Source organism: Leptinotarsa decemlineata, unplaced genomic scaffold (genome assembly GCF_025532065.1).
Source record: "Leptinotarsa decemlineata unplaced genomic scaffold, Ldec_3_MD MMD2_tig00000133_RagTag_RagTag, whole genome shotgun sequence".
In the NCBI taxonomy this organism is placed as follows: Eukaryota; Metazoa; Arthropoda; class Insecta; order Coleoptera; family Chrysomelidae; genus Leptinotarsa; species Leptinotarsa decemlineata.
Genome location: NW_027412542.1, coordinates 761408 through 774271, shown reverse-complemented (window position 1 = coordinate 774271; position 12864 = coordinate 761408). Strand labels below are relative to the sequence as shown.

The 12864-nt window shown below is 34.5% G+C and overlaps 1 protein-coding gene across 3 annotated transcripts in view; it reads left to right on the top strand.

Annotated features, from left to right (window-relative positions):
- Nucleotides 1-12864, top strand: part of CRMP (Collapsin Response Mediator Protein) — a 38741-nt gene that overhangs the window by 24847 nt on the left and 1030 nt on the right. For 2 of the 3 annotated variants that reach the window (XM_074172459.1, XM_074172458.1), the window contains 4 exons: nt 2424-2653; nt 6782-7118; nt 8141-8347; nt 11994-12123. In XM_074172459.1, the coding sequence (XP_074028560.1) occupies nt 2424-2653; nt 6782-7118; nt 8141-8347; nt 11994-12123 (904 nt within the window). Of the gene's footprint in view, nt 1-2423; nt 2654-2811; nt 3024-6781; nt 7119-8140; nt 8348-11993; nt 12124-12864 lie in introns of all 3 variants that reach the window. The other variant, XM_074172460.1, reaches the window with a different exon arrangement.

The window sequence follows — 12864 nt, the reverse complement described above, 5'->3', positions numbered from 1 at the left end:
CGTTAACTTCAAGTCTAACAAATGGTTAGATTAACGGAAATGCAGTTTTACAAATGATTGGTTACGGAGATAAAATCCAAACACAACAGGAAGTAACTCGCCTATTTCATGAGAAATTTCCTAATTTACCGCCCATAACTCAAGGAAGAATAAGCAAAATATAGAAGCAGTTTCGCGAGCTTGGCCATGTGGGGCAGATAAAAAAGCAGCTGCCAGTGCAATGAGTGATGATCTCAAATTAGAAGTGATGCTTGAGTTTGAGGAAAACCCACATGAATCGAGTCAAATGTCAAATTATAATTCACATTTGACGTGTTTCGTTATTTTTTTTTAAATATGTACAGTAACCGAAATAATGAATTTATTCCATTTGGCTTTCAGACACTGTATGTTTCTTATTAAAACTGATATTTGCTAACTTTTGGTAATTACTTTTCTGATATTTTTCTATTTAATATGAAACTAGAATCTGAAAATTTGTGGATCAAGTCCAATATGTGTTACTTATGCTCTAATATGTATAGATGACATCAAATTCAACAAACAGCTGTTCGTCTTTCATATTTATCATGATTTCCTTAACGGTGCTAGTTCAGTATATTCCAACTTTGCAAAAAAAGCATTTTGATTTTATTTTCAAAAGTGAGTAACTTAATGAACATTCAGATCAGCGAACGTTAATTTGAAAGGTTTTACAGGATACTGAAGGTATCCAATATTTTCGTCTCAAAAAATGGATTTACATACAATCCAGTAAAGGAGATGAGCTATTTACGTAACACATTGAACACATTTAAATTTTTACTGAAATGAAACCTTTTTTTGCAAGTATTCTTCTTACAAGTATTCAGAAAACACTACATGCTCATGGGCTAATTGCATGTTTCCTCTAATATTTTCATGGTACCGATTCCAACAATCTTGTTTCTTGTATAGGTCATTGCTTCATGTGATACAATGTCTCACAATGTTCAAAGTCTCCATTTTGTTCAGGTGTCGCCTAAATGGACAGTGACTAGTGGGTCGATAGCTTTATAATTATTCTGAACCGATCCCTGTTTTAGTGGAGCCATTCTTTACCTTTTTTTCTCTTCATAAAGTACTTTCCATTGACCCTTTTTCTGATGTGTTTCTGATGTTTGTACCAAAAATTTGGTACTTTTACAGCTGGTCTGGGGTCCTTATAATGGTTCGGGTCCAACACATTTATTAGCTGTGTTCTTGCACCCAGTATAGTATAGAGTCAGTCTTTTCGTATCCACCAGTTCCTTCAGGTTCTAAATCTCTAGGCTAAAATGAATCTGAAGAAATCACTTTTCGCATATCGGAACAAAAACACTGTCTTTCAACGCGCGTTTCTTTAACCTATTTCGAATCATCAAGAGATGATAAAAAGGATAATATATTAAGCATTTTATCATAACAATGATCTGCAATGCTAAAATGCTCTCTAAATTTTAAGTTCAAGTAGTGAATCGTAGCCATATTTCAGACTTACAATTTGGCATTACAAAGCCAAGCATTTTTAAAGCTTTGATTACCAAATAATTGTGACTGATAAACAAAAGTTTTTCATCAAAAAAATGTATATTCTATGTATCCAAAAAATCGAAAACTGTATAATTTCAAACTAAATTAATTCACAGTAGATTCTGGAACTGTTTTCCATTAACAACCATACATTAAAATAACTATGAAACGTTGTCTGACATTTTGGAGCATTTCTGGAGTTACTTGGTGACATTGTTTCTCCCACAAAATGGCACCAAATTGAAAAGTAACATAGTGGACAGCCATATAGATGAATTTCATATAAAATTATCTTTTCAATTATGTGTCACACTTGGTACTTTCCCTATTCAAATTCTAAGGGCGATGGTCTTCAAGGACGGGGTAGGAGGTATGACAGTTGAGGTTATGATAGAAAGATGTTCCGCTTGAATCAAACATCGACCTGTTTTTGTGTCTTGAAGATATTTGATCTGTTTCGTTTTCGGTGCCGCACAATGTTTACCCGACTCTTTAGCAGTGGCTACATATTATGTAAATGTAGTATGATCAATAATATAGAATAGATGAATAACTGTGGCGAACAATATCCAGTATGTGGGGTTCCTGGTGTAACTTCTTGATTTTCGAAAAGTAGCAACCAATTAATTTTAATAGTACGGGTAAAAAAATTATTGTAAAGTACCTAAATAATTAATTGAATTAATTTGAAAGTGCATAACACTGTGTTAATAAACGATGATGTATCTTCTTCAGATCCTTATGTAGGGTTTAACAGACGATATGTTTTGCATTTTAGTTCAATTAGTGTTGAAGATCAGCCTGGAAAGTTTCAAAATTTGTTCTGAAAAAAATAGTATACTCTATTAACCCACTATAGATATATAATAATCCACTACCTGATGTGGTTATAGGTAGACTGTCCGTTGTATATAGTGCATGTGATGAGTAAATCAGCATCAAAGGTTTTAGAGGCGTTCAGAAGTGGTAACCGAGTGTATGGCGAGACATTAGTTGCAGCTTTAGGGACAGACGGTTCCCATTACAGACACGAGTGCTTCCATCACTCGGCTGGCCACGTCCTTAGCCCTCCTCTTAGAACGGATCCTGATACACCTTCTGCTTTAATGAATTATTTAGCACAGTAAGTCTTTGTTTTTTTTTGTTTTTTTTTGCGCTTTCTGCTTTTTCTGCAAGATTAACTAACCAATGTATGTTGCACTCCCACGAATCACCGATGTGAATACTAACGCATGATGTGTTACAAAACGATTGTGAACTCTTAACAAATTTGAAATGTAGGTGAACGCTCCACTGTATTTGGCTCACATTACTTCGGACAAATCGGCCGATATTTTGAGTAAAAGTCGCTCGGAGGGCCTGAAAGTGTTTGGAGAAGTGGAAGCGTCTGCGATCGGCATCACAGGACAACCCCTAAATTCCAATATGATTACATCACCGCCCATCCGATCTAACTCTGACACATCACTCAAACTTTTGAAATATTTGGCATCGTAAGTGAATATTAACAGTATTCTTTCACTCATTAATAATTTGATCACTCTTAGAATAGAACTTTTGTAATGGAGTCTACACCATCTGCAGTGGTGTCACGGTAAATCTCTGAAATGATTGTTTAGAGAGAAAACACCATTTCAAATTAAAATCAAAATGAAATAAATCCCTAATGTATTTTTTCCAGTGTATTAATATATGATTAAAATACTTTGCAGTTTTCATAAAATGACAAAAAAACTTCACTGCAGAAACGGGGCGTGCTCATGCTTCATTTTTACTTTTCCACTGGATTTCCAAACGTGGCATTCGTGACCCTGTCGAGTACCTCGATGTCTTCTATTGAATCGCGAATATCTCGATTTTGGTCTCTGATGTCATCTAATTGTCTCTTTGCCGTAAAAACTACAGAGCGACGGAAAAAGATAGTTCACTTGGAGATCGATGTCGAAGATTTGCTATTCGACAAACCACTGTCTGCTGACTTTGTTTACCTTTGATTTCATCGGTGCTGTCTTTGTAGTGGAAATCGTGATGCTAATTTCACATTCGTTCTTATTTTTACTATTCTTTTCCAATAAAAAAAAATCTGTGGAAGTGAATGACAAATAAAAAAAAAATATTTTAGAAGCTTTTGTCACAATTGCAGTAATGTAATGACATCTCATAATCACTTTTGAACAACGATAAAAATAAAATAAATACAACAATAAAAATTAATTGGCGCTCCGGGGCGACTTCATTGATTCCAGTGGCGCATTTGCTTTTTCAGCTGCAGGAAAACCCGGAAAAACCTGCAGCACCACATCATCTGAAGATCTTGATCTAACAATGTCCTCTCTCTCATAAAACAAAATGTAGGGTGTCTCCAGAGGCTCCAATAAATTCAATGCATCGCCAGAACACTTCGTGACACGACTATCGTCAAACTTAAACCAGTCCGTTTCTTCTTTGACCAAGGCGTAATAATGACCACATTCAACGCCAGAACCACAGTGAACAATGACTGCATGAATATTATAACAGTGGTCTGCTAGGTTGAAATGTTCATCTATTTCGAACCTTCCAAAGAGTTTCTTGCTTCCGTTAGAGGTTGAGTCTTGTTTGAAAATCATCAGTGTTATTATTAGATTGACTGGTGCCTCAGCTATACTTGTTTCCTTATAACAGTCAGTTAGTTTGGCGCATGTTTGACAATACAGTTGATCATCACCTGTTAAAAATTCCATTTTCAGATGATTTAACAATAAGCTTTGCACGGACTGGTAATTAGTCGTATTAGGAAAAGCTAGATGAAGTTCCAGAAATTCACATAAGTTTTCAGTACTTCTTGAACATTTACCACAAAGTAAACAAGTGAGGATTTTTCCAGCAAAAGATTTACAAACACAAGACGAGATGGTTGTACGGAATCATTCAGTCCAGAGCGGCTGGGAATATTGATTTTGCTATTGTTTTGCTCACGAAGAGTATTCAACAAGAACCCCAAGAATTCGGAACAATCCTCTTGTTGTCCTAACGAGCATCTAGTGGACTTCAAAGACTCCAGGAAATCGGTTGGAGGGAAAGATGATACATTCTTACGAAACTGCAGCTGCATGAACAGTTGTTTGAGTTTGATGAATAAGCAGGAAACATTCTCGTTCTCGTTCATCATTAAAACTTCGTTCTTGAAATTCTTCGTCATGAACAACACTTGTAAAATGCTATTCATGTAACAAGTGTAATGTATTAATAAGGAAATATTTCCATAATGTGAACTGCTCGACTTTTCTAGAAAATTGTAGTCAAATATAAATAAATCAATGATCTGTATATTCTAATTTTATATCCAAATAAACACAATTTTTAATAAGACAAATATTTTTAATAGATGCTGGTTTGGAACAGAATAAATGAGCTTATAGAAAATATATTTCTTGCACAAACTAGAAACGGACACCATAATTTCATTTATGAAACGTTCTACTAGAGTGCAAGCAATGAAAACATTTTCATACATCTCATTTTGACAAATAAGTGATAATTTGATCGTCAAAAACTACTTAAATTTTTGTTAACGTTGTTTTTGGAATTCCCAGAGGTAGACTGTTAATTGTTTTTTATAGGTTTAAGTACATATTATATTTTATTTTTCCTAAATGAAAACTTGTCCTTTGAGTGTAGTAATACATTTTCCACTGACTGTCAATTATTAATTACCCTAGAAAACGTATAGAAGAGTTTGTTGTTCAGTTAATTTAGTTTGATACAAGATAAGAGAATCAAAGAACACTATTCAACAATATAAAATTAAGCACCTTAGAAAGTTAGCAAGGCTTCAGTTCTCTGTCGATTCCATAGATGGCATTTTTCTAAGGGGAGATATCCAGCTTACTTTTACTCAGCATTTGATCCCAGCAAAGCATTGATGGTTTTTAAGCCCAGCAGCACTGGTGGACGTATGGCAATTAGAAATTACAAATCCTTTGCTAGAACTGCGATTCATCTGAACATAGAATAAAAAAAAAAGAAAGTTGTATCTCGATATCCCAAATATCATATTTCATTTTCTTCTTCTATTCCTTAGGAACATGAATGCCGGAGATTTCATTTCGTCATCAATAAAAAAAGTCCATGCGCTTAAAAGCCATATCATCATCGCACTGACAGAAAGATTTAACCTTTTAGAATAGCCTTCAATGCTCTTTAACTTATACCAGTTCCGTTTTTGATGACGTGAGCTCTTTCTATTTTCCGGGTCATGCTTTGAGTTTCAAGGTTTTCTGTCTAACTAAACCAAGGGATATGTTCGCTTGCGTTTCATAAATGCATCAAGTTTGTTGTGTGTTGTGTCGTTACAGTTTATTAATAATATCTATATACAATTTTTTGTTGGTGAGGTATAAATTGATATGTCAATGCGTTTTTTTCAATGTTTACCGTAGATTTTATTGATAAATCTTATATGTGTTGATATTTTCACAGTAAGAGTTTACATTTGATTATATTATTAAATGTTATTTAGGTGTAATCTCTGTGAGTGTGAAAACTAAAATGTTAAAGTTTATATGTACTTTGCATAACATAATTTATTTCTATTGAAACAGCATTTTTGTTCTGGCGAGGGAAAGTGTTTTCAGTAGATTCATTTCACGTCAGAGATTCCAAATTTTTCTCGACAAAATTATTATTTTTGATTGTGTTAGTTTGATAATTGCTGGGTTGGATGTTAGTTGGTGTTGTTGAAAGTCATTGATGATGTATAACTGAGAATGATGAAACTACTATAACATCCGTCATGTAAGCTAATCAAATAGGCTTATTGAACAAAAATATAAGTATATTATATATAACTAACGAGGATATTGTATGTATCTTAACAGGGTACAAGAATTCAAGAAAGTGTGGAATAAGGTATCTACAACTAAGAATAATTTCAAAGAATATAAAGAATATCAACTGTTATTTTTTTTAATATCTAGTTCTTTATTTTTCTTTCTACATTGTTTAGTGGTTTTTCTATATTTTTCAAGAATTGAAAAAAATCAGTGTTATTCTATAAATTTTACATTGTTTTAAAACATTTTTTCTATATCATAATGTTTTTGTTTTTTCAAAAAGAATTGCAGTGGTTTTATATCCATTGTTCAAGTTATATCATCAAGATCGCAGAAAGTGAGATAGTTTATAAAATACTCATATTCCTGACTCGATGTTACCCCTTAAAACTAATGAAACTGTTGAAATACAATCACCAATTTTATCTATTTTCAAGGGATGTGCTGCAACTAACTGGCAGCGACAACTGCACATTCAATCAGTCCCAGAAAGCGGTTGGTAAAAACGACTTCACCAAAATCCCGAATGGAGTAAACGGTGTGGAAGACAGAATGTCGGTTATATGGGAAAAGGGGGTCCACACGGGAGTGTTGAGTCTGAGTCGTTTCGTTGAAGTAACAAGTGCCAATGCTGCCAAACTTTTCAACATTTATCCTAGGAAGGGTTGCATTGCTGTAGGATCTGATGCTGATATTGTTATTTGGAATCCAGATGCAGTTCGGACAATATCTGCTGCCACTCATCATCAGGCTGTAGATTTTAATATTTTCGAGGTAGGTATTTAGTATAATTCAGTTGCAAAATATGCTATTTTCAGATGGCCAAATGTATAGGGAATGATTGTTATCAGTCGACTAGTCTAGCTATTCAATGAATTATGTACGAAAGAGTGGTTGATTCGGACGATTGTTTTCTTGCCAATGTTTTGAATTTAACTAAATTCTTCTTCAGGTCGTAATATTGGTCATATAATATATATGACCTTATTACTTTTTTATTTTCATGCCGTTTTAATTATAAGGTAAGACAGCATATTAATAAAAATATAAAAAAGTGATACAGCCATATACAGAGATATGGAGGACTAGACATTTTTTATTTTAATTTCATTTTGAGATTGTAGAACTAATTTCTGCTTGGTGAGAAATGAATTTGAAAATTATATGCTGTCTGTTCAAAAAATTAGGTGAATTTTCAGTTTTAACAAAAAAATATTCTTTTATTCATCAATTTATATTGTGTCCCTTTAAATTAGTCCCTCTAAGATATAATACACTTGTGCCAGCGTTTTTTCCAATACTCGAAGCAGTTCTGATATTCACTTTTTGGTATGTCCTTGAAATTTCTCAGCGATTTAGTTTTTATCTCCGTCCTTTCATGGGTCTCTTTAATCCTGGGAACAGGAAAAAATCGCAGAGAGCCAAATCTGGTGAATACGGTGGCTGTCGGAGTACAATCACCGTATGCCACTGTCAACATTTCAAGTATTTTTGAGCACTTAATTTTATTTTTTACACAAAAATTTATATGAATAATTTCATCAATTTTTTCGATGGTAGAAAATCGACGACAATGAAAAACACTGCTAACTTTTATACCTCTCACCAACAAACTATACATGCCAAACAGCTGAAACTGTGAACATATGTTGGAGACGGGTGTACCAACACTAAAAAAGGAAAAAATCGCCAATGGAATGTATGTAGCCCGCGAAATTTGAACATTCACTTTTAATTTAGTTCTCATGTGACAAGCTTCTATGAAAGATAATTAATTCAACATTATTTGAATTCAGGGTATGAAGTGCCATGGTGTTCCCGACTATGTTATAGTTAAGGGGAGAGTTTGCTTGGAAGAAGGCCAACTGAAGGTAGTAGAAGGTCATGGTAGTTTTGTGGAAACACCCGTTTTTGCGCCATACATCTACGATCCTTCGAAACTGGAAGAAGTGAAAGTAGAAAAGAATGGTTTTGTGGAAGCGGAATATCCCCAATTGAGCAAGGTAATTACTATATAATTTGAGTCTCAACTTAAACAGATTAGAGATGATGGCTATTTTTGGAAGTGTTTAAAACCATGCTTATATACATAATTAGTCGGAATATTTTAATTCATTTTTTAATTTAGTAGCATATGTATCAAAAATCACGTATTATTGTCACCTTGTCATTCTTATTACTACATTCAGAACACCTGAAAAGAGCTGTTTCAGAAAATAGAAATATAAATCGATTTCAGCTAGCCAGGAGAAATAAAGCACTTGTGTGAATGATTTAGAATTTTAATGAAGGTATTTTGATTTGGATACATCCATGTGTCACTAAGAGCAAGAATAATAATTTCTTGGAAAAGGTTTTGGCTTTCTTCTTCTCCATCTTTATACTTCTTTGCATGATTTGCACATCTTTGTGAAGAGTTTATTTGGAAATTAATTGATTTCTTCCTTTCTTTGGAATGTTCCCATATTTTTGTATAAAGATGGAGAAGTAAAAAAGCCGAAAACTTGTAGGCTAGACAGTTTTTACATTGTTTGACAGTGATTTAATGCAGTAGACCTCTGTTCAACCAATCATAATGAACATATTTTACACAAATCCGGAAATTTGGATCCCGACGCCAAGTTTTCGAGTTATATTATTGTTTCCACTTTCCGAAAATAGTCTCAAAACTCATCCCTTGTACTTCAAGCTCAATCAGTCAAAATACTTGCAAACTTATTATTTTTAAAATTTTGCATTCAAGCAAACATTTGTATAATAATTTGAAATTCACTCAAGTCATTTGCTTAAAAGAAAGTGATCCATAAACAGTTATCAGGTTAACGATGAGATTGGAACCTTTAGTGTGAAAGTTGAATTACTTTTTTCGAGATCAATTGCCCTAACACCAAACTGATATTTTTGTACTCGACGCGCGTTTCGCCAACAAAGTTAGCATCCTCAGGAGAAGAAAATTGATACCTAGTCTAGTCTGGTTAGTCCTTATATACTAAAATTTGTTACCTGAGGTTGTATACCTGAAGTCCAATATGGAATTTCTCGGTAATTAACTACCTGCAAGTTCTTAGTAATTATTCTCTTCCTAACAGAAGATTAAAAAGCGGGCTAAAGGGGATGGGTCCCTTATCGCCATTCATGCTGTTTTTACATTTTGGTATTTCTAGACTCTCACATGCATCGAGTAGCCTGGTGTCATGTCATGCACATGCTTAATCAGTTTCATAGTGTTTTCACCAATTTTGTGGTCCTTGTCTAGAGCATGTTGGGCGATACTGGATTTTTCTATCCTTCTGTATTTCATGTGTGCACAATGCTCCTTGAAGCGGATTTTAATCGCTCGTCGGCTCTGGCCGATGTATTTGCTGTTGCAATCTTGACAAATGATTTCGTAAATCCCCGACCTTTCTGTGTTTTCTAGTCTATCTTTTGGATTACCAAGAAGCTGTTGCAATTTATGAGAAGTTTTATATGCAACTTTCATATTTACTTTATCGAATATCTGTTGAAGCCCTCTAGTGTATTGGGGTTCATATGGGATTACTATAAACTCGTTATTACTCTCCTCTTTTTGAAAAGTCGAAGATTTACGAAGTGTTTCCCTAAACTTGCGTTTTATAATTATTTTGTCAACTATATCTGGGTTAAAACCGTTTGCTTCAGCTACATACCGAATCACTCTCTTTTCATTGTTGTACTTTTCTTTCTTTCAAGGAAAAGTTATTGACCTGTGTACTAGAAATTGCAGTGCCGCCATTTTGTGTTGTGGACAATGATTCGAGTCATTGAGAATGTATCTGAAAGTGCCCGTGTCTTTCCTGTAGATGTCAAATTCTATTTCGTTCTGTTCGTTCCTTATGACCAATACATCTAAAAACGGCAACTTTCGTTCTTTTTCTACTTCACATGTGAATTTTATACTCTTACACACCTGTTGTTTAGTGCTGAAATGACATTTTCGATGCTGGTTATCCTTGTATCCACTACAGAGAATATGTCATCAACATACCTGATCCAGACCCTTGGGAAGTAACTGAGTTCTTTCCCAGCTTCCGTCTCAAACCTACCCATGAATAGGTTTGCTATAAATGGAGACAATGGGTTACCCATAGCCGTTCCTTCACGCTGTTCATAATATGAGCCATTATATTGAAAACAATTCTGATCCATGCAAAGCTTGGTGAGTTGAATGTATTCTTCACTTAGCAAATGAATGTATTCTTCACTTAGCAAATGAATGTATTCTTCACTTAACAAATGAAGCTGTTGAAGAATACATTCAACTCACCAAGCTTTGCATGGATCAGAATTGTTTTCAATAATGGCTCATATTATGAACAGCGTGAAGGAACGGCTATGGGTAACCCATTGTCTCCATTTATAGCGAACCTATTCATGGGTAGGTTTGAGACGGAAGCTGGGAAAGAACTCAGTTACTTCCCAAGGGTCTGGATCAGGTATGTTGATGACATATTCTCTGTAGTGGATACAAGGATAACCAGCATCGAAAATGTCCTTTCAGCACTAAACAACAGGTGTGTCACATATGAAGTCACATATGAAGTAGAAAAAGAACGAAAGTTGCCGTTTTTAGATGTATTGGTCATAAAGAACGAACAGAACGAAATAGAATTTGACATTTACAGGAAAGACACGGGCACTTTCAGTTACATTCCCAATGACTCGAATCATTGTCCACAACATAAAATGGCGGCACTGCAATTTCTAGTACACAGGTTAATAACTTTTCCTTTAAAGAAAGATAAGTACGACAATGAAAATAGAGTGATTCGGTATGTAGCTGAAGCAAACGGTTTTAACCCAGATATAGTTGACAAGATAATTATAAAATGCAAGTTTAGGGAAGCACTTCGTAAATCTTCGACTTTTCAAAAAGAGGAGAGTAATAACAAGTTTATAGTAATCCCATATGAAACCCAATACACGAGAGGGCTTCAACAGATATTAGATAAAGTAAATATGAAAGTTGCATATAAAACTTCTCATAAATTGTAACAGCTTCTTGGTAATCCAAAAAATAGACTAGAAAACACAGAAAGGTCGGGGATTTACGAAATCAGTTGTCAAGATTGCAACAGCAAATACATCGGTCAGAGCCGACGAGCGATTAAAATCCGCTTCAAGGAGCATTGTGCACACATGAAATACGGAAGGATAGAAAAATCCAGTGTCGCCCAACATGCTCTAGACAAAAGCCACAGAATTGGTGAAAACAATCTGAAACTGATTAGGCATGTGCATGACACCAGGCTACTCAATGAATGTGAGAGTCTAGAAATAGCAAAATGTAAAAACAGCATAAATGGCGATAAGGGACCCATCCCGTTTAGCCCGCTTTTTAATCTTCTGTTAGGAAGAGAATAATTACTAAGAACTTGCAGGTAGTTAATTACCAAGAAATTCCATATTGGACTTCAGGTATACAACCTCAGGTAACAAATTTTAGTATATAAGGATTAACCAGACTAGACTAGGTATCAATTTTCTTCTCCTGATGATGCTAACTTTGTTGGCGAAACGCGCGTCGAGTGCAAAAATATCAGTTTGGTGTTAGGGCAATTGATCTCGAAAAAAATTATTCAGTTATCAGGTTAATGAGTGGTGCTATGATTGTACATTTCTCATTGTCAGTTGAAGATCCAAGACGAATATGTTTGTCCATCTCCAACTCTCCCGGAGTCTGCTGTAAGTACGCCTTCTTGCAGAGGATCAAGACCAGAAGGTCAAAGAAATATTCAAGAGTCTACCTTTTCCGTTAGTGGTGAGTTTTCAATTTACATCTGTATCTAGTATAGGCTAAATTCAGTTCTAATTAAGGTTTGCTTTAATTAAAGATCTTAATAGCAGTAAAGCATAAAGTAACTTTTACAGAAGAGTTTTGAAGATTGTAAAACGCCTTTACTTTGAAGTTGAGTTAAAAATGCTATCAGCAAGTGTAGAGAAAGTTGGATGATTACAAGTAAATCCAACTGATCATCTGAATATTCTGGGTACAATAGACCTTTTACACTTTAAAAGATATTAAGAATGGAAAGACATCAGTTTGGATTATTTTTGTTAATGTTTCATAACATTTTCTAGAGAAGGCTTAGGTGAGGTAAATAACATCTCATTTACAAGGATAATATTACTGAAATGTCTTGAGGTTGCAGTAATTATTCTAAAGAGAAGATTGCGATTGTGGTATCAGAGCTCAGACCTAACTCACTTCTATCTGTTATTGGTAAACTGGTTGAATAAAGAATGATGTAATTTTTTAGAAGAAATCATTTGCACAATAACTATCAGGTTGATTAACAAGAATTCAAAATTTGCTTTCATAGATGCTGCCTGGAGATGGTTCCACCCCAGATTGAGACTTCATGACTGAGATAGTTGCCCATAGTGTTCCTCAGGGTACAGTAATTGGTCCTCGTCTGTTTTTGATTCAGGTGAATTCACCATTTTGTGGATTACACTTCATAATATGGCATTCCAATAACAAAAATGAACTGAGCAGCAC